This window comes from Colobus angolensis, unplaced genomic scaffold (genome assembly GCF_000951035.1).
Source record: "Colobus angolensis palliatus isolate OR3802 unplaced genomic scaffold, Cang.pa_1.0 Scaffold301, whole genome shotgun sequence".
In the NCBI taxonomy this organism is placed as follows: Eukaryota; Metazoa; Chordata; class Mammalia; order Primates; family Cercopithecidae; genus Colobus; species Colobus angolensis.
Genome location: NW_012116278.1, coordinates 1,275,185 through 1,297,970, shown reverse-complemented (window position 1 = coordinate 1,297,970; position 22,786 = coordinate 1,275,185). Strand labels below are relative to the sequence as shown.

The 22,786-nt window shown below is 40.6% G+C and overlaps 2 protein-coding genes across 5 annotated transcripts in view; one reads left to right on the top strand and one right to left on the bottom strand.

The window, feature by feature from the left end:
- The window catches only part of ASTN2 (astrotactin 2), a 982,181-nt gene that overhangs the window by 165,856 nt on the left and 793,539 nt on the right, over positions 1-22,786 (bottom strand). For all 4 annotated transcript variants that reach the window (XM_011950063.1, XM_011950064.1, XM_011950065.1 and 1 more), the window contains 2 exons: positions 16,983-17,116; positions 15,005-15,153 (listed from right to left, as the gene is read on the bottom strand). In XM_011950063.1, coding sequence (XP_011805453.1) covers positions 15,005-15,153; positions 16,983-17,116 — 283 coding nt within the window. The remainder of the gene's footprint in view (positions 1-15,004; positions 15,154-16,982; positions 17,117-22,786) is intronic.
- Positions 71-22,786, top strand: part of TRIM32 (tripartite motif containing 32) — a 99,616-nt gene continuing 76,900 nt past the window's right edge. Inside the window, exon 1 of the mRNA XM_011950071.1 lies at positions 71-130. The gene's annotated coding sequence lies outside the window, so the exon portion shown is untranslated. The remainder of the gene's footprint in view (positions 131-22,786) is intronic.

Genomic DNA, 22,786 nt, shown 5'->3' with positions numbered 1-22,786 from the left:
TGTGATTCTAAGAAGTCTTTGGAATCTTGGAGTGAGTATTCCCAGGAAACTCTGATGTGTTGAAAAGTTCTCCTACATCGTTGATGTCAGCTGTGCCTGAGGCTTTTTAATGGGTCAACAGACTCCAAAGGTGAGCTGGAGACAAACCTGGCAATTATAGATTAAAGGGCAATTATAACAGGGCTTATAATTGTTCTCTTACAATCTTGCCTTCATTGTTGGTTAATAACCAAATTCTCTCTTTCCAGGGAACTCCACCCTCACCTTTTCCCACTGGCATAGGTGAGGCCGGATCAGAACAGGGTAATTGAGTTCTCCCTGGGGAGTTTGGGGTCATGTGAGCACAGCTCCTTGATCTCATTTCAGATGGCTCCAGGGAAGTACCCAAAATCTCTCCTTTGGGAGGTAGGACAGAATGACTCAGGAAAAGGGAAGTCAAAAGGAAGTTTATGAAGTCTGAGAACGGGATTGGTAAATAAATCCAAGTATGGATACTCCTGGAGGCAGGTGGTGTGGGCTGCAATACTGGGCTGGAACCCAGGAGACCCTATGTATGTGTCATCCATAACTTGCCAGGAGACTGAGGGGAAGTTCCTTCACCACTGGGATTCAGTTGCTTCATCTGTGAAACTAAGGGGTTGGCTTAACTGATCTGTAAGTATCTTCTAAATAGGATATGAGGTTGGTGCAAAATTAATTGTGGTTTTTGCCACTGAAAGTAAAGTAACAGCAAAATCCACAATTACTTTTGCACCAACCTCATATTTTTAGGATTCTAGATGCCTGTGACTGAGTGGACTACTTCTGAGTCTCAGTTTTTGCTTCTGTAAAGAGACAATAACAATAACAAGAGTAACTTCATCATAGAATTATTGTGAGGATTAAATGAGCTTAACATGGCATCTCTACTTTATTCATTCAGTGCTCTCATTTAATGGTTACTCATTAGACTTCTACTTTAAACCAGACTCTATGCTAGGAGAAGATGGATAATTCGTATTGTTGAACTAGGTATCTTAGATGAACTGGAAAGATACCTTCACAAGGCTAGGAGTCTTGTGGGGTATACAATGAATGTTTAAAAATGGAGCTATTTTTATGAGGCATTTCTGTTATTGAACAGTCAGATCAAATCCCACAGTCTAAATAATGGCAAATGGCAGGGGGAAATATTCCAAGGCATGGTGACATTCACAAGAGAAGCTATCCTCTGTCTCTGGTCTAAATTAAAGATGACACTTTCAAATATCTTCAGAGCAAAGCAGATAATATGAGTTAATGTAGTGGGTTGGATGTCAGAAAATCTAAAAGAGGGGATTAAGACGAACTAGAGTTTACAGGCATTCTCTAAAGCGGAAAGCTGTTAGTCAACTCTCATGCCTACTGCTGCTGTCACATGAGAATGTGAGTCTAAATTTGCCAGAACTCACTATTTTTCAGCAGAAGCCAGGAATCCAAATTTTCACATAAAAAGCATCCAGATTTCAAGTGACAGCCACTTATTCAAATATTTAAAAACATTATGTAGCTACTGGTTTGCTATCTCTAAGTTAAAGCCAATATTTCAGATAAGCAAGAGTATTGTAATTGTGTACATTTTCAAAAAGGAAGGTAAGGAGAAATTAAAAGGGATGAATGATTATTGACCATCATCTATGTGCCCCGGGCATCTTACAGACAACATATATCATTTCATCTGCTGTTCACAACAATTCTGAGAAGCACCTGTGTTTAGTTTTTTCCCTGAGGCAGTCAATTCACATATGGAAAATGTGTTTTGAGAAACACTGGTATGGACAGATATGACTGGCAACATGAGGAAGATTGAATATAGGGACATGATAAGAGGCAGGACAGCCTGGTGAGGAAGTCATAGTGGAAATACACAAGGTGCCCCTAGTGGGGAGAAAAACAAGGACAGATTTGAATCAAAATGAAGAAGTAATTAACCTATATTTTTCAAAGCTCATCAATAATGCCTGAGAGGGGAATTTTAGCTCCCTTCCACCTCCCCATGTCAGATGGAGGAGGAAGGGACTTTACAGCTGTACCCCTTTTCTTATTTTCTCTCTTCACCCTCAGGCTATGTCTTTAATGGTTGTGTTCAGACCAAGGTCAGCCATCCCTCCAAGTGGACAACAGAAACCAAACCCTAGGCCTATAGCCTGGATCTCCTAGTCTACACCTTGATGCCACACAGTATAATTTCTCAGAGCAATGAACTTCTATAGAAAAGACTACTCTGGTCAGGCATGGTGACTAATGTCTGTAATCTCAGCACTTTGGGATGTGAAGGTAGGTGGATCACTTGAGTCCAGGAGTTTGGGACCAGCCTGGGCAACATGACAAAAGTCCATCTCTACAAAAAAATACAAAAACTGGCCAAGACTGGTGATGCATGCTTTTAGTCCCAGCTACTTGGGAGGCTGAGGTGGAAGGACTGATTGAGCCCAGGAGGTAGAGGCTGCAGTATGGTGTGATTGGGTCCCTGTACTCCAAGCCTGGGCAACAGAGCAGGACCCTGTCCCAAAAATGGAAAGGAAAGGAAAGGAAAGGGGAAAGAGAAGGGGAAAGGGAAAGGGAAAGGGAAGGGGAAGGGGAAGGGGAAAGGAAAGGAAAGGAAAGGAAAGGAAGAAAGAAAGAAGGAAAGAAAGACTACTCAGCCATTCTTCGTGATCCTCTGATCCACAGGCTTCTTGCCTCTGGCTGTCATTACACTGGCAGTGAGCAATAGAGAAATGTAGATTACATGGTCGGAAGACGTAAATTCAATTCTTGGCTCCACACTTATAAGAAGTTTGACCTTCAACTATCAACTTCACAAGACTTATCCTCAACTCCCTCATCTGTAGATGTAGATAATATTGTCCTCCTATTGGAAGGACTAATTTGTAGGTAAAATAAGATAATGGATTTAAAGCTCCTTCAATCCATACTTCATAGAGCAGCCAGGGTGATAAAACTTTTCCTCTTTAGCATGACTTAAACCACTCTCTATAATTTCACTCCTCCTATAGTCCCCTCTTTTTAAATTCCATACTCAGAATTTACACTCCAGCCCCACTGTCCTTTTATTCCTTAAGGCCACTGTGCATGCTGTTTCCTCTACCTGAACCCACCCCTCAATATTCACTTCATTTCACTACTTCCTGTTCACACTTCAGGTATTTATTGAGTGCTTACTACATGCCTGGCAATGTGCCAGGCACTGGGGCTAGGGTGATAAAAAAGATAAATGTAACAACACTTCGGAGAAGCTAATATTTTAGTGTGAAAGGCAAATGCTACATCCCTGCCTTCACCAACCAAAATATATTCAGAATTATAATAAGTGCTACCAAGCTAGGAATAGTATAGAATGCTAAAAGTTCATGTAGTCAACGAGAGGGCCAAATCTAATCTAAGCACTCAGATAAGTGACATTTAAACTGAGACCTGAGTGTACAGGCCCAAGTGGGAAAGAAAATCGGTAGCATCAATAGTGGAGAGAAGAAGCAGGTAACTGCAGTTATTCAAACCTCGTACGACATGTCAAAAAGTTTTCATTTAGAAGTTAGAAGAGTTATGAAAGTTCTTAAAAGGTGTAAATTAGAAGAATCATAGTTATAAATAAGATACCTATCCATGAAATATTTATTGAGTGCCCATGGTATGCCAAATACGATGCTAGATATGAGCAAATGTATATTTTAACAGGTAACTCTGGCTTTAGAGTTGATAACTGAAAGGGAGGGAAAAGTGGCTAATGTGAGGACTATTTAAAAAATGATTGCAGAAGATATTGAGTGGCTTAGATTAGGCAATGGAAATAAAAAGAAAGGAGCCGATTTAAGAGATAATGGGGATCAAAGCAAAATATCTTGGTTATAAATTGAACATGAAGGTGAACAAGAGAAAAGTTAAAGATAATTGCTTTAAGAAACTTAGTTTATAGTGGCACCAGCTATATAGAGTAAATGAACAACTGGAAAGGAGCAAACTTGTAGGGAGATGATAGCAAATCCAGTTTTGAATGTGTTGAGGAGTTTGAATTGCTTGTGAGATATTGAATTACAGATGCTTATAGTCAGTTGGATATAATTAGGGGGTTCAGAAAAATGAGGTGGAGACCTAAATGTAAAAGCAATGAATACATTGATTGTTACTATTGGACTAGGTGTGGTAACCCAGAGAGAGATTAAATTGAGAAAAGAATATACAGGAGCAAGCCATAAGAGGCTTCAAGATAAAGAACAGATAAAGGGACCCTGTAAGAGAGGCTAAGTTGGAGTTAGAGAGTTGGATGCCAAACCAGGAAGGTATAGTACTGAAGAAACCCAGGACAGCAAATGTTTCAGATCCTATAGAATGCATAGAGATATGAAGTAAGTTTATGACCCAAAAAAGTCATTGAATTTAATGACATAGAGTTCACAAACGTTCATGGAGAAAAATGTTTTAGTAACTTGGTGGTAGCAGAAGACAGAAGGGAGTAAGCTGAGGAATGAAAAGATGAAGTGAACCATTGTAGGCTATACTTTCAAAGGTGTATTTATAAAGAAAAGGAAAGAGATCATTTTAGAAGATGCAATGTTTTGTTTGTGTCTTTATTCTAAGAAGAAAAATTTATGAGCATATAAATGATGTAAATAATCTACTAAAGAAGGAGAGATATAAAATATAGGATATAAGGAGAGAGATTACATGTAGATTCCTAATAATTTAGGAAGGCATAAGAAATACTGCAACGAAAAGACTAACTTTAGAAAGAAAGGAGGACATCTCCTATATTATATTAGGAGGAAATGGGGAGAGTATGCATGAAAAATTTTAAATTATTTGGAGAAAAATTACACTACTCCATTATTGTTCTTAATGAATAAAGGGAGAATAGGGTATTATGGGTTTAAGAATGATGAAGGTTGGGTGTAGTGCCTCACACTTATAATCCCAGCACTTTGGGAGGCCAAGGCAGGCAGATGACTTGAGCTCGGGAGTTCAAGACCAGACTGCGCAACATGATGAATCTCTGTCTCTACCAAAAATACAAAAAATTAGCTGGGAATGGTGGTGTGCACCTGTAGTCCCAGCTACTCAGAAGGCTGAGGCAGAAAGATTGCTTGAGCCAGGGAGGCAGAAATTACAGTAAGCCAAGATCATACCAGTATACTCCAGCCTGGGTGACAGAGCGAGACTCCCACCTCAAAGGATGATGAAGAAGAATGTAAGCTGACAGGAGAAACCTAGGTAAGATTGAATGGAAGCATGAAGAGACCAGTTAACATTGATGACTGATGATACATTGATGACAATATTCAAAACTGTGTTTTTCTGTAGCTGCCTGACTGTACCAACACAGAAGATGGAGAGTTGCATGCATCCAGTGCAGGTGTTTGACCAAGCAGGGAAATTAAAAGACCGAAAGGCAAGGGAGATTGAGAGACTGATACAAGCAGTGACTGAAATCAAAGAGTGGGATGTTGGAACTGATGATTTTTTATGGAACGATATCATGTGAGGACAAAGTCTACAGTGTGGCCCAGGAGTGGGTGGCTGAGGCAGTGGAGAAATGGTCACTGGAGATGAGCATATCAAGGAACTGAGAGACTGGATTGTTGGACAGAAAATCTACAAAAACCCTGACCTTACCTATCGTGATGGCAAGAACACAGACGAAGATAAAGCTCCAAACCAGGAACTTAAAATACTTAAAGAACCAGTTTCAGTTTAGGCAAGACGATGAACGTTGGATTCAGCTAGACTTCCCCTTTTGGGGAATAACAATGTCATAGACACAAGGTAGGATAGATTTAGTCTGGGCAAACTCTGGATGAAAGGTAGGTACCAACACAGCATAATTCTTGTCTGGCCTGGAAGGAGATTCTGTTGAGTGAAGAGAGAAATACAGATTTTTCTTCTCTTGGCATCTCTAATGGAAAGCTGCTACTAAGGATAAGAATGGCAACAGATGGCGACAGGGAGGGAGAAAGACCAGCTTGGGAGTGATCTCCAGGTGAGGGGTTTGTAGTCTTGTGTATGAGAGGTTGATCCATATAATTAATTACTGGAACCAGACTCTCAAACAATTTCCCACTTCCTCCGAGTAGCCTTTATTATCCCCAATGGACTGAATTAGAAACCTCTCTGCCATGCCCCTACAGCATCTGAGTTATCGCAGCACCCACTATGCTATCCGAGCAATTTCTTGCTAAATTAGACCACTCTCCTTGTTGACTATAAGCTCCATGAGGGCAGGAATTATGCCTGTCCTGTTAACATTCCATGCCCAGGACATAGACCATACTAAGAGCTCCACACACATTTATGAAATGAATGAGTGTGCTTTGTGAGCTGTAAAGAATTCTGTGATATAGAAGGCAGGCTGGGTGGCATGGAAGAATCAACAAGATTAAGACTCTCCAAGTATCTTTTCCCTTTGGAAGCCTTTGATTTTAGAAACCTTTCACCCAGAGAGCAGCTGGAGTGACAGAAATATTTTCTGAGCCCCTAATATCAGTTTCAGATGTTTGCAATCATGTGGGTTTGTACCTCACCCTTTAAAACATGTTTCCCTCGCCCCCACCCCCCAATTCTAGCTGAGGGAGTAAAGCCTAGTTTCCAATGACATCACCTCTCTCAGGCTGGCCCAGGGCAAGCGGACAGCAGGCGAGTGAAGTCCCCTCTAGTTTCTCAGATGAACAGCACAGTTCAGCCATGGCCCACACTGCATGAGAAACTAAGAGTAAATTCCACAAGATTTCATAAATACCTACAATGTAAGTGCTCCATCACAGCCACTGCTGCCACCATCCTCTCAGCTACTGGAGAAAAGAGACCTGCTGCTCTTCACCTTGAATTATTCCTCATACAAATTCACCTCCATAACTGCTCCCTTTTACTTGATAAAGTTTTCAGTCTAAGGTCTGAGATGGGATGGTGTGTGTTGGGATGGGGAGTGTCTTTTCAGTTGTAGATTATCCTTAATGATAATAGGGACAGACAAAGAACAGCAGAGCTGAGAGTGGGTACAGATGGCCTCTGGACATTCTTCTTTACCCAGATGTAAGTCTAAATGAGCAGCTCATATCCGAGCCAGCTTAGAGAGACAAAGACAAGCAAAGGTCAGCTGAGACATGGGCAGAGAGTGACATGGAGCAAAAAGAAGAGAGAGACAGCCACCAAGGGAAGTTGACACACATAAAGGTAGAAAAAGAATAAAAGAAGGAAGGAGAGAAGAAAGGAAATAGGAAAGGAGATAGGAAGAAAGTAACAGAGACAAGAGTTGAGAGTTGGCAGGAGGCAAGCATGGTACTGATTAGCCGGAGAGAGGCCCATTAGGCTCCCAAATGCCAGGGCAGAAACGGGCACTGACCAGCTCCAGATGTTGCTGCCTTGTATGAGGAGGTGCCGGGGCTAGTGGATAGGGCTTGCTGCCTCTGTGAGTGCCAACAGAGCCGGCTGGCCTTCCAGCCCTGAACTAAACAAGCTGAAGCTGAGAATTCCATGAAGAAAAAGAGAAGTTTCTGATTTTTTTAAAGTTAAAAAAAAATCCAGCAGGAGAGCAGAAGATGACCAAAGAAAATACATAGGCAAGTGGTGAGAATATCACCAGACAGAGAAACAGGAGATTATGATGCTAGGTGTGACCGATCCCTTCTTGTCCTCATTCTTCTGATCCTTACACTGAGAGTGGCAGGTTCAATGCTTGAGGTTCTTCTGCTTGGAAATGTAGGGATTCACAAAGCTATTTTATATAAAAGCAGACAAAGAAGTGGTAAGCCTGATGGGCTACAATCCCCTTTACAAGATCAGAGTTCACTAGTTGCTCAGTAGTTGCTGTCACTGGCTAAAGACTCCATTCTGTCAAGCCACACAAATGTCCTATATTCCCTGATTTCCATCTGCCTCTAGGTCTATTCTCAACAAGAGCAAACCACACCGGAGGTAATATGAACTAGTGAAAAATCTTTGAATGTACTGGATGAGGGTGTGGGGGTAGATAGGAAAGAAACCAGAGCCCTAGTTCTAGCTCTGGCTGTACCAGTAACTTACCAAGTGTGTAAGCTCTGGACAAGTCCATCTCCTCTGAGCCTTTTTCTTCATAGGTCAAATGGGAGGTTTGGATTTATTAAATCTGCTTGTGCCTCGGCCCAGCTTCTTACTCCCACCTCCCCCTACATCTACCCTGCCCAAGAGGCTGAAACCCATGCCAATTGTTCTGATGAGGCCATGAGAGAGAACCAGACGTCTGTTTTTAATATTGATGACAGATTAGCATGCGGGGAATTCAGCCACCCCCCACAACAAGCCCCATTTCTGCTCAAAAACAACTGGAACAGGAGGCTACTTATGCTTGGCTTTCCTAACAGCGTCCCAGAACTGACTGAGCGATGGCTTCTCTGAAGGAGACAAAGAGGGCGCCAAACCTAGAGAGGTGGGGGCAGGGGTAGGAGACAGGGAGGGAGAGTGAGCATTTCAAAAGTTAGTTCAGAAGGGTGTGAAACAGATGGCAGCCATAAAGTGTGTGTGTTTGTGTTCATGTGCGCACATGGGAAAAAGAGAGAGAGACAGATCTGTGTAAGCACCTATGTCTGTGCATATGCACGCATGAGCTTGTGAATAAATAAATAATTCCAGCACTGGACTTGGCTGCCAGCAAAAATTCAGAGAGATCAAAGGATAAAGCCCACATTTCCCTACTCTGGCCTCACCTGACCAAATGTGTGAGTAATCCTAACTCTCTATCCAAAACAAGTCTTAAATCTTATGTTGTTTTCTTCCTAACATTTATTTCTCCCTTTATTTATTTATTTTTTTAATTCATGGAAATAGGAAACAACAAGAAAGTATTAGTACTTACTGTGTCTCAAGACCTGTGCTGGAATTAACCCTTAAAAATAGCTTGTGAAAAGGTGGTGTTTTTCCCATTCCACAGAAAAGGAAACTGAACTCTAGAAAAGATGTTGACTAGCCCTAGATCTCTCTCACTGAGAAGTGGTGAAAAATAAAACCAGAAGCCAGGTTTTCCCAAGTCTGTATTCTTTGATTAGGCTTATATTCTCAAAGACAAAACTCAACTGAGTGAACTGAGAAATTTCAATTTAAGCCAAATTCACTTTCCAGAGGGTTTAGACATGGTAAAGGTGACACGGAGGCAAACAGATGAGGTGAATGTTTCAGATGTACCCTCCCAATCAACTACAGCATCAGTTGGTCATGACACATTTTTAGAGGGCTTACCATGTACTTAACTAGGCTGTAGGACTACAGAAGACCCCATAAGACTACACAGTGCTTAAGGAATTAATGCAGACTCAAAAAGTTAAGACATGAATATGTCTATCCATATGCAATTCAGTTCAGTGAACTGAACATCCATGTATGACAGGCACTGTGGGGAGACTCCAACATAGAAGGATACAAGATTCATCATTTTGTATCTTTATTTATTTATTTATTTATTTTTTTGTGAGACAGAGTCTCTCTCTGTCGCCTAGGCTGGAGTGCAGTGGCACAATCTCCACTCACTGCAAGCTCCGCCTCCCGGGTTCACGCCATTCTCCTGCCTCAGCCTCCCATGTAGCTGGGACTACAAGCACCCGCCACTGCACCTGGCTAATTTTTTTGTATGTTTAGTAGAGACGGGGTTTCATCATGTTAGCCAGGATGGTCTCGATCTCCTGGCCTCATGATCTGCGCGTCTCAGCCTCCCAAAGTGCTGGGATTACAGGCGTGAGCCCCCGTGCCCGGCCTGTATCTTTAAAAACAACTGCCCACCCACAAATTCAGGAATTGAACAATGTGGAGAATGAAAGTCAAGTCCTACAAGGAAAGGTTAAAAAACACCCTGTAAAGACAGAAGCATGTATGTCATTGTCTCCAACCTTCTGAATGGCTACAGGAAGAATGGCCTAGATCTGTGTAAAGTGACCCTAGGCCAGATAACCAAAAATAAGCAAATTTTACCTCAATTTTAGAAAGTAACCCTTGGATTAGAGCACTGCTTGCTGGAAAATAAAGAAGAAACTTGGATTTCTATTTGTGGATTAAACGGAATAACAAGGACTGGATTTATTCGCCCTACTGCCCACAACATTAAGAAATTAACACACACACACGCCGAAGCACGCAGGTCATGAGGTCAGGAGATTGAGACCATCTTGGCTAACATGGTGAAACCCTGTCTCTTTTTAAAATACAAAAAATTAGCCAGGCATGGTGGCACGTGCCTGTAGTACCAGCTACTCAGGAGGCTAAGGCAGGAGAATCGCTTGAACCTGGGAGGCGGAGCTTGCAGTGGGCTGAGATCGCGCCACTGCACTCCAGCCTGGGCCACAGAGCCAGACTCTGTCTCAAAAAAAAAAAAAAGAAAAAAGAGTTATTGCTAATAAAGTCAACAAAGGAGATATAATGGAATCATAAAAACTATCCAAAAGAAGATAGAAAAAGAAGAGAAATAAAAGATGGGATAATATTAAAAAAAAAAAAGAAAAATGTTAAACCTAAGCATACAAATATCACATTATTAAGCAGGTCATGGGCTCTAAAATAAATAAGTAAACAAACAAACAAACAAACAAATATCACATTAAATATAAATGGGCTAAACATCCCAACTTTATGGTCTAAGCACCCCAAAGTTAATAATGCCAGCTTGGATTAAAAAATAAGACCCAGCTATATACTGTCTTCCAGAAACACACTATTAATATAAAGCAATGATAGTATAAAAGTAAAGTAATGGCTGGGGACAGTGGCTCACACCTGTAATCACAGCACTTTGTGAGGCTGAGACGGGCAGATCACCAGAGGTCCGGAGTTTGAGATCAGCTGGCCAACATGGCGAAACCCCATCTCTACTAACAATACAAAAATTAGCTGGGTGTGGTGGCGGGCACCTGTACTCTCAGTTACTCTGGAGGCTGAGGCAGGACAATTGCTTGAACTCAGAAGGCAGAGGTTGCGTTCACTGAGATTGTGCCATTGCACTCCAGCTTGGGCGACAAAAGCGAAATTCTGTCTCAAAAAATAAATAAATAAATAAATAATAAAGTAATAGGAAATGATAGACTTTAATACTAATCAAAAGAAAGCTGGAGTACTTAGACAAAGTAGATTTCAGAACAAATAATGTAACAGAAATATGGAAGGCCATTTCACAATGTAAAGGGATCCATTCATCAAGAGAATATGAAAATTCTAAATGTTTATGAACTTAAATAACAATACCTTCAAAATATATAAAGTAAAACCTGATAAGGCTGCAGAAGAAATAAGTCCATAATTATAATCAGAGGTTTCTATAGCCCTCCCTCAATTATTGACACAAGTAGAAGACAGAAAATCAGAAAGGCTCTAGAAGACTTGAATAACATAATTAACCAATTTTATCTAACAGGCATTTATAGAACACTCTACCCATAAATAAGTGGATGTACATTATTTTAAAGTGGACACTGAATACATCAATAGACCATCTAGACAAAAACTAGTCTCAATAAATTTAAAATGTTTAAAGTCACAAAAACATATTTTCTGACTATAGCCGAATCAAATTAGAAAGCAGTAACAAAAATTTCTGAAAAACTCCAAATATTTGAAAACTAAGTGGCATGCCTCTAAGTAACTCGAGTCAAAGAAGAAAACAAAAGTGAAATTGAAAATACTTTGAACTGAATGAAAATGAAAACGCAACATAACACAACCTTTGAGATACTACTAAAGCAGTAGTTAGAGGGAATGCCTACATTACAAGAAAGACCTCAAATCAAGAGCCCCAGCTACCATTTTAAAAATTAAAACACGGAGAAAACCAAACTCAAAGTAAGCTAAACAAATAAAATAATAAAGATTAGAGGATAAATCAATGAAATAGGAAATAGCAAAAACAGATAAAACCAAAAGTTGATTCTTTGAAAATATAAATAAATGTCATAACTATCTAGCCAAACTGATCTAGAAAAAAAAGAGAGGAGACACACATTACCAATATCAAGATGAGACTAATATCACTATAATCTCAACAGATTTCAAAAGTATAATAACAGAATGTCATAAAAAACTTTTACCAATAAATTTGATAATTTACATGGAATGAACAAGTTCCTTAAAACACACAAGCTGCCAAACATCACTCAAGAAGAAATATATGATCTAAATAAATCTATATCTATCAAATACCTAAATTAGTAGTTAAAAACCTTCTTGCAAGAAAAGGTCTAAGCCCAGATGCCTTCACTGGTGAATTCTACAAAACGATTAAGAAAAAAATACTATCAATTTTAACCAAGCTGATTATCTGAGATGACAGATACATTTCAGAAAACTGAAAAGAAGAAAATATTTTATAATTCATTTTGTGAGATCAGAATGAACCTAATTAAAAAAAACAAAACAAACAAACAAACAAAAAACAGATAAAACAACCTACATTCCTGGGATAAATCTCACATGATAGGTTGTTTTATAATATGAAAATCTATCAATGTGACTTACCATATTAACAAATTTAGAGAGATAAACTATACCATCATTTTAATAGACACAGAAAATTCAACATCCATTTCCAAAGAAAACAAAGTCTTTGCAGCAGACTAGAAATAGAAGATACCTTCTTTGATGTAATCAAACATTACATTAAGAAACAACAACATACAACTAGCATCATACTTAACGGTGAAAGACTAAGTGCCTAAAATTAGAAAAACAGTCAAAGATGTCTGTTCTTACCACTTCTGTTCAATATAGTACTAAGATTCCTAGCTAGAACAATTAGACAAGTAATAAATAAATAAATGTCATCAAAATTGGAAAGAAAGAAATATAATTGTCTCTGTATGCAGATGACATGATCATACATACAGAAAACTTTAGGAAGAACTGAGCTTTCTAACACTGGAGGCATGTAATCAGTGCATGTTGAAGTGTTAAAGAGAAAGCAAGACTTGATGATCTCCTAAGATCCTTCCAACACTGGAATTTTTCTGCTGATATGGAAGAGGTACTTCAAGGCAAAGAATGGAGTATGCCAAATAAACGGTAGAGAGAATGAGTGAGTGCACTACATGGAAAGGGAGAAGACTTTCTGCTGAAAGGGTCAAGCACCCTTGTGGAAGAAGCAACACTTGAGTTTTCATGTAGACTCTGCATGGTCTATAAGAAGCAGCACTGTGCTGGGCATAAGACAGACCTGGTTACAAAGCCTGACTCTGCCATACGTGTTTATGGGACTTTAGGAAAGTCACATATGTCTTTGGGATTTACTTACTTTATCTGTAGAACAAAGTTCATGATCTTTCTTAAGTTACATTGTTTTTTGTTTGTTGTTTTTAATTGTGAGAAGAACAGCATGTTATGGAGATGTGATAGAGATGTGAAGCATTGTTGTTAAAGTGTAAACCCACTGTTGGAGGACTTTCATTTCCCTTGGTTATCTGTGGTTTACAAACCTCTGCTATTATAAAACAGCACTCCAGAAGGACAAAGACACACACGCACACACACACGCACACGCACACACACAAAATACACACCCACCCATTCACAGACAGTGGTAAATCTCACCCACATAAAAATAATGTATATGCAGATAATACAAACACACAGACACTTCAGTTTGCCTGTGCATACTCAGATACACAGCCTTGAACAAACACATATGCATGCACTCCATACAGAGTCAAAAGTCCGAATTAACCAAGTTTGAAAGATGAGACAAAATCAGCTGCCCAATTACTGTTCCATGACCCGTCCCTCTGTGAAAGTGATGTCCACTCCATTCTGTTCTGTCTCTTTCAGTCAATAATGTGGAAAAAGCCACATCAATCCCAGGAGACCTATTAGCAGCCAACTTGACTTCTCATGTTGTCCATAACCTGGGCCTTTCTTTTTCTGACTTCTCTCACATTCACAGCCTTCCAAATTTCAGAGGAATCAAAGCAAAAATAGCCCAGAGAGGAATGGGAGAGGTGTAGGAGAGAGACAGGTAGAAAACAGGAAGATAGTAACAGAAAAGGGAACAATAAAGATCCTTTCATTCATTTATTATTCATTCCGTCAACTCATACTTGAATGCCAGACTTTGTGATAGGTGTTGGAAATTCAACTATGACTAACACAGAAACGCCATCTTACCTCTTGGAGTTTATAATTTAATTGGGCAAATAATTATACTTCTTTAATTCTTTAAATAGCCAAGTCTTCGTTCAGGATTAGAATTATAAATTTGAGGAGATATCACAAGCTGAATAACCTTGGATCAGTCTCAATGTTCTAATCTGTGAAATGGGCACAATAATCACTAACCCTCCTAAAACTGCGAGGAATAAGATGCTGAACAAAACACTTAGCTCAGTGCCTGGCACAAAAAATAGATGTCTAATTGATGTTTTCTGGCTGGAAAATAATAATTGCTGAATGGAAGTCTCAACAGAGAACAGAAGATGTAAGCCCCAGTATAGATCACAGGTGAACACTTCGCTTCTTGGCAATGTCAAAGATTTAGAACTCAGAAATAATGTTCTGAGTGATAATCAAAGGTATCCCTCTTAAAAGCCAACATTCTCAAATGCTCCTGCATGCTGGAATCACTTCCAATTATCTCTTTCCCCGCACTAGTTAATGAAGACTCCAAGTGTATCTCACTAGAAACCCAATTGTGTGAATTTCCTTACCTCAGTTCCGGAGATAATATATTTACAGATCAAGCCCTTCAAGCAAGAGTCCTGCAGGCCTTCCCAGAGAGAAAAAGGTCAAATTGCCTTTAGAATCAGCTAGTTCTTTGACATAATATTTTGAAGGTCCAACTCAGAGAATCAGAAACTCTTTCTAACTGCAACTTGCTATCTTTCCTTGCTCAAATTCATACAAAACAGCACACAAGGATGGACAGTGAAAAATCACTAAACAATGAAATCTTCCAATGCCTTCCCAAGACAGATGAGACCAAGTCTCCAAAGAAAGTAGAAAATCCCAGTTTCCCTCTTCTGTCATACTATCCCAAGAAAATGGGAACTCATGTACCTACCTGTGTACAGGTCAGTGTCTGTGTATTCATCCACTTTCTTATGCTGCAGAATATAGTCGGAAACCTTGGTCCCAATAGCCGGCTGAACATCCACCCACTCCAAGGAGACCACAGTACTGGAGGGCTCCACTGTTGGGGACAGCCGCAGCCTACAGGGAATAAACAGGAAGATTCTTGTTTGGCAGCCAGCACCAGCTGGGGCCCAAAAGAGTCAGCATGTGTCAAAGTGAAGCACAGGTTTCAGTCTGAATTTAAATCTTGATTCTACCCATGATCACCAACTTGCATGACCTTAGGCAAGTTATTTTCCCTCTCATGGCCTCTGTTTCTCATCCATAAAATGGGAAGACAAGGAGCCACCTTTCAAGATCAATGTAGAATTTCATAAATTAATCCATGCACACAATATGTGCTCAATGACAGTTTATCAGTTTTCCATATATTTATACTGTATTCTCAATGATGCTTCACTTTCAATTAAATTGGCAGTGCCTTCAAACAAAGGAACTTTCCACTTTTCTGCCATTCTCTTTAATACCCACAATGTATTAGCTAACTTTTTAATATCCTTAAGTAAATACACTATTGAAAGGAGCAAAAATCCTGGAGTAAATCTTTTTGCAAAGCAAGAAAAAAAAAATAGAATGATTAAAGGTTAGAACTAGAATGGTCCTTAGAGATGATGAAGTTTAACTCCGTCATTTCACAAAATGCGGAAAGGCTCAAAAAAAGGAAACAGTTTGCACAAGGTCACACAGCAAGCTGAGGACAGGACCATGATGGTGACTTTGCTTATCCTTATCCCAGATTCCTTTTTTCAACAATACCACACTGTCTCTTCAAAGACCATCTTATAACGTGACTCTTCTCACCCACAGAGGTCGATTATGGGACTTTATTTTCCAGTATTGGTTCCTGCCCCTCTCTTATGCTTCTCACACCACTTCTCCCTCTTCATCACATGCCTGCAACCACAATGACCTTCCTTTACTTCCTCAGATGGTGAATTTCCAGTGTCTGGCCCTTCACATATGCTGTTCCTTCTGCCTGAGACATGAGTCTCATCACTTGTTGCCTGGCTGGTGTCTACCCTAATTTAGGTCTCTTCAGAGAGCTTTCCCGGACTATTCCCTCTCTCTTCCAACTAAAACATCTCCTCATTATTCTCCCTAATAGCATGTCTTTGCTTCTTTTTCATATTTTTCTTATTAAAATGATTTTGTTGTTGAGACAGGGTCTCACTCTGTCACTCGGGCTGGAGTGCAGTGGTGAAAGTTTGGATCACTGCAGCCTTGAATTCCTGGCCTCAAGTGATCCTCCCACCTCAGCCTCCATAGTCGCTGGAACTACAGGCATGTGCCACCACACGGGCTATTTTTTTTTTTTTGTAGAGACGAGGTCTCACTATGTTGCCCAAGCTGGTCTCAACTCCTGGCCTCAAGAGATCCTCGCGCCTCAGCCTCCTAAAGTGCTGGGATTACAGGCATGAGACATGGTGCTGAGCCCTTATTTAAACTTTTAAATTGTATTTTCCTGTTTTTGTTTTGGCATCTATCTCCTCCGTTAAATTGTCCGTTCCCTAAGTACATGGACTGTGCCGATCTTGTTTCGCAGAAGAGGTTCTCTAGTTTTGTTTTGTTTTTTTTAATCTCAATAGCCCCACTATCCAACACAAGACCTGACAAAGTAGTCAGCTGCCTACAAGCTTTTGCTGAATGGTTGCCTGAAGGAAGAAATGATTAACTGAGTGGCATCATTTAAAACAAGCACACACTGCAATATCAGTGTCCGCTCCTGTGCCATAATTCTGTTCTGCCAAAGCTCCCTTCTTTCCTAAAAAAGGAGGTAGCCTCCAGGGTCTTTGGGGATCTTGTTAGGCACCCTGGCAGCAAAAGCAAGTCATGGCATGGGCTGGCAGGACAGGAGTGTGAGTCCATGGAAAGGAATGGCCAAAGGAAAAGGGACCATACATACGTACACCGGCTGCGGAAGGGGGCTGCAGTTGGGGAGCCCACTGGCATCAAAGGCGCTGAGGTCACACCTGCACCAGTCATCGATCACATCTCCTTTCCCTGAGCACCAGTAAGAACTCATCAGTGCACTCTTGAAGGCCTGGAAAAAAAGGAGGACAGAGTAGACAATGATGACAATAGGGGAGAGATCGAGAGAAAACGTGCTGGTGGCCATGATGTGAGCCATCGAGGGCTTTAGAGCAGCCCCTTTAAGCACAAGACCCCACCTATTCCCTAAATCCCTTGCACTCTACTATCAGGTTCTCCTATCCTGGGCCATCCCCTCCCCAAGAGCCAGAAGGATCATTGAGAAACAATAAAAACTAGATCCACTGATAGTGTCCCCCAGGGCTCGGCACTCCACCTGTGTTAACTTACTTAATCTTCACAACCTCACACAATAGATACTATTATTATAATTTCCCATTTTACAAGTTGGAAAACTGAAGCACACAGAAAGTAAATAACTTGACTGAGGTTTACGATAGTAAGTGACAGAGCTAGGATCCAATCCAAGGTAATCTGCCTCCAAAGCCTGCCCTCTTATTAAACACCTTGCTGCACTGCCTTTTATAGAAGTCTGACCATCTCATTGCCCTTCTGAAAATCCTTCAAAGGTTTCCCACAGTCTTCAGGATAAAAATCTAAATGCCTTGTTCTCACCCCTGGCCACCTTTTCATCTCTCACCACTCTCCTGACCTTCTTTGCACAGTATCATCCGTTCTCATGCACCCACATCATTTCTACCAACAGTGAATTCCTGTTTATGTAAAATGTGCTCTAAATCAGGAGCCAGAAAACAGTTTCTGTAAAGGGCCAGAGAGTAAACATTTCTGGCTTCAGGACAAGGTAGACTCTTCCACAATTACTTAACACTGCCTTTGTAACATGAAAGTGGCATAGATGATACTTTACATGAATTGGCATGGTTGTGTTCCTATAAAACTTTATTTACAAAGACAAGTAGTAGGCTAGATTAGGTCTGAGGGCCACAGTTTGCTGACCTTTGCTCTAAATGATAATCAATGTTCTATTTAATTGGAACATGCTTCATAATCTTTTTAAAACACACACACACACACACGCACACACACTCCATTCTATGCCTGGAATATTCCCCTCTCTGCACTCCAGTTTACTCTTTTGGTCTCAAATAGGAAACATTCTTTTCTCTGGGAAGCCCACCATAACTTTCTTAAGTCTAGAACCATGCTCCTCTTCTGGACACCGTAACACACTAGACCATAACTACCAACACATTTCCTTGCCTGTCTCACCAATAAACACTGGTCCCACCAAGGGCAAGGGCCAGGCCTTATTCACATGTATATTCTTGTGGGACCTAGCACAATTATTCAGTCAACGGTTAGTAAATACATGAATGCACATTGAAAAATAGATCGTTAATATTTGGCAGTAAAGAACTTGGAAAGCACTTTTTCAGTTTAGCACAGGACAGGACTCAAGTTTTACCTTCTACTTTGTTCCCCTCCCTTGGGCTCTGATGTGGAAGATAACTTCAGAGTGTGCTTGATGCTAACACTGACATTTCAACGCATTGCAGATTCTGAATGAATGACTGCTGTCTTTAAAACGTAAGGATTTCAGATAATGTTGATCTCTTATTCCTTTGTGCTTTGCCTGCTCTGTATGATGGCCTTATTTTTCATTTCTTTCATATTTTTTACTTTTGATATGCTTTTAAATAAAAGTTGCACACCGCTAAGGGCACTTGATTACCAAGATATCACTTTTTTCATTCTGCATTGCCTAAAAGACTCAAGTAGAACATGTTTGTATAAAGTGGGTCTGGGGTCTCCCTTCTGAGTGATCCAGAGCATAGATCTAGAAGGAGACGGTGTCTATCAAGAGTGTTCCTGTGTAAGCTTCCATCTCATTTCTCCTGGAAGTTGACAAAAACTCTCCAATTATTCCTGCCACACATTCTTATCCATATCATCTCCTAGGGATGAATGAATGAATGATCAAATTTCATCTGAGTTAAGTGTTGTGACCCAAAGAAATAAAAAAACAATTATAATAAAAGCTAATGTTCATGAAACACTAAACGGCACAGTACATGGTACTTTAAGTGTATTAAAATGTAATAATCACAATGGTCCTGAGACACAGATATTACGATTCTCATTTATATATAAGAAAACTAGGAATCAGAGCAGTCAAGCAATTTTCCCAAGATCACACAGCAAGTAAATGGTGGAAACAGAATCCCAACCCAGATTTATGTGACTCCCAAGTGCAGGTCTTTTCTGTTCAACAATTCTGAGCCATGGGATTAATCCCAAGTAGGGTTGCCAGATTCAGTAAATTAAAACACAGCGTGCTCAGTTAAATTCAAATTCCAGGCGACATGTTTTTAGTGTAAGCATATTTCATAAACGATTTGCATATAAAGTGCCTGGGCCAGGGTGTGTCACACAGTAAGAGAACTGTTCCTACTAGGTGCCAGAACCTATGCTGAGAACAAATGTCCATTCTCTAGCCAGCACCAGAAGGAGGCACTCTCATGAGAACAGAAACCAGATGCGACTGCATGAGGTCATGCTGACTGTTAGACCTTTTCTCGCTCCCTTTGCAGGTTCCCCCTTAGTAAAATTAATGTGCTTAACTACTGATGGCTTAAAATTCTGTAACATCTCCAGCCAGCACTGAAGGCTTAATTACCATAACGGTGAAAACCAGGGCCGTGGGTGAAAGTGATACAGATGGGAAGGTTGCACTGGACCCCAGCAATGGGAAGACAGAGAGCATACTCTGTGTCTGTGTGTGTGTGTGTGTGTGTTTGGTTTTTATAATAAATAGGAACTTGAGCTTGTGGAAAACAAAACAGGAAATCTCTCTGGACTTTGTGAGTTTCACCATCCAGGCAGTTCTTGGGAAGAAATCCTGCCTGTAAGAATTCACATCCACTGGCTCTTTCCCAAAACCCCGAGGAACAGAATGGGGACTGGTGCAATGGCCAGGCAAATACTGGTTAGAACACAAACACACCCTGATAAAAGACCAACATCAAACAGGGAGTCCTCGTAAGGCTGCAGAAGCCAGCACTGGGTCAATGCAGGATCACTCTTTCCTTACCTCTTCTGTCCTTGCAACACTCCATCCAGAGTCCAGTTAGATCCCGGGGGAGGAAAATCATAGAATGTTCCAACTTCACAGGACTCTGTAAATCATCTAACCTAATCCATTTTACAGATGCAGATACAGTGACCCAGAGATGCTAGCTGGCTGGACCAAGGTGATAGAACAACTTTATGATGAAACTACTCTATCCCTCCGTTGAGTGCTCAAAATTACCCACTGAGATGGATGCTCAATACCCACTTACAGAAAAGCATGGAGGGACAGGGAGGGACTTGAACTAAAGCCCATTTGAACCCTTGTACCCTTGACCTTAGTAGGTCACATAGGAACAATAAATGCCAATATTTCATCCAAAATTTCCTGTTCAGCTGCTCTGCTTGGGTCATGTGCTTATGTGTGTGCGTGTGTTGTTTGCATGCGTATGTGTCTCTGTGTGTGTGAGAGAAAATGAAACCTTACACTGGAGGCATTGTTGACTCCTAGCTTTTGAATAAGTAGAGGGACCTAAGAAACAAATTCTGTACTTAATGGCTATATTTGCATGGCCATTGGTTTTCCTAACAAAGAAGGTTTGCATTTCCACAACTTGTAAATGCTTCCAACTTCTGGCTAATTAGCTAGCAAACCAAGCTGGGCAAGAGGAGAAAACAGCCACAAAAATATTAAGCAATCAAAAAAACTAGGATGTATTTCTGACTCTCTTGTTACTTTACTTTTTGAACTTGCATAAAAAATTCCTCATTCTTAACCTCAATTTCCCTATCTACAAATGAGGGGATAGAAGATATATTTTCTAAGGTTTAAGTTCAGTACACATTCAGTGAACTTCCTACTATACCTTATGCCTTCCAGAAACTAAGAAAGGGGATTAACAAGACCAAGTCACTAATTTCAAAGGACCTGTAATTTATTAGCAAAGATACACACATAAACAATTATAATTACTATAGTTCAAATGCTATGAAGTAATACACACAGAAGGCTATGAGAATGCAGAAGGAAGGGGGCTCTTCTAGCTCTAAAACTATGACAATGTCTTAGGAATCTTAAACCTTAGGTAAACACCCTGTACTTAAGATATTTAGAAACATCTACACAGAATGTCACTAAGTCCATGAATTAAATTCCACGCTCTATACTTCAAATGACTGTAATTTTTACGCTAAAAAGTATTCTCATGTGCTAATACCAAGTGAGTTATTTTTGATACTAAGATGGTTCTGGTATATATGACTCCAAAAAGATGCTCTGAAGTCCTTACTAACGCCTAATGGATTTCATCTCCACAGTATTAACAAACTTGGTCATATGACTGCTTAACCCATAACAAATGAGGTGGGGAAAGGCTTTCTAGAGAAAAAACAATCTATTATCTTTTTACCAACTGGCTACATTTTAGGGCCAGACACAGTATCTAGCATTTAATATAAGGCAGTCAATGTTTGTTTAATTAAAAGTTCACATGGAATGCTGAATAAAACAACCAAATAAATGATAAAAGCAAAGAAAATGTGTGTGTATGTTTATGATCCTCTTCTCCCCAGGATTACTTGTATCTCCCATGTCAGTTTGGTGCTTCCAGTCAAAAAGTGGTGGTCAACCCTCTACCTTATAAGGCTTCTCAAAACCAACCTCCCGACTGGGCGGAGTGGCTCACACCTGTAATCCCAGCACTTTGGAAGGCCGAGTGGGTGGATCACGAGGTCAGGAGTTCGAGACCAGTCTGGCCAACATGGTGAAACCCCATCTCCACTAAAAATACAAAAATTAGTCAGGTGTGGTGGTGGGTGCCTATAATCCCAGCTACTCGGGAGGCTGACGAAGAATTGCTTGAACCCGGGAGGCGGAGACTGCAGTGAGCTGAGATTGCACCACCGTACTCCAGCCTAGGTGACAGGGCAAGACTCTGTCTTGGAAGAAAAAAAAACTCCCCACTCTGGCCCCACCACTGTCTCCCTGGTGCTGCCCATTCTATAGGCACTTGCCATGGCCTTTGGACTAGTCTCTCCACTTTCATGTTGCCTTCTCCAGCATGTCCTCTCACAACTTTCTAAAACATCACAACTTATTCTATCCTCTCACTCGGAGCCTTTTGAATGTTCCACACTTTCTGGTTAAAGCCTCCACTGATTCAGCCTCCTTTGTTCTTCAGCTTATGACTCTCCTCCCATCTCAACCCCCTTGCACCCCTCTCTGTGATCTAGCCCATGCCAACTTCTTACAGTAGTGCATGCACTATTTCATACCCACAAGCCTTTTCTCATGCTGTGCCTTTGGTCTGAAGTGCCCTTTTCCCACTTCTTCCTCCTTACTGAACTCTAGGAAGGAGGTGTGGACCCTGCCACACCTTGAGAGATTTTGTCCCTCTCTCCTCTCATTCAATTTTTACAAATTTCATATTTCCTTGACTTGCTTATTTGTGTGTCCTTATCGCCTATCAAACTGTGAAATTGTCCATGGTAAGGTCACAAATTTGTGTTTTTTGTTTTTTTGAGACAGAGTCTCCCTCTGTTGCCCAGGCTGGAGTACAGTGGCACAATATTGGCTCACTGCAATCTCTGCCTCCTGGGTTCAAGAGATTCTCCTGCCTCAGCCTCCTGAGTAGCTGGGACAGCAGGCATGCACCACCATGCCTGGTTAGTTTTTGTATTTTTTTTTTTTTTT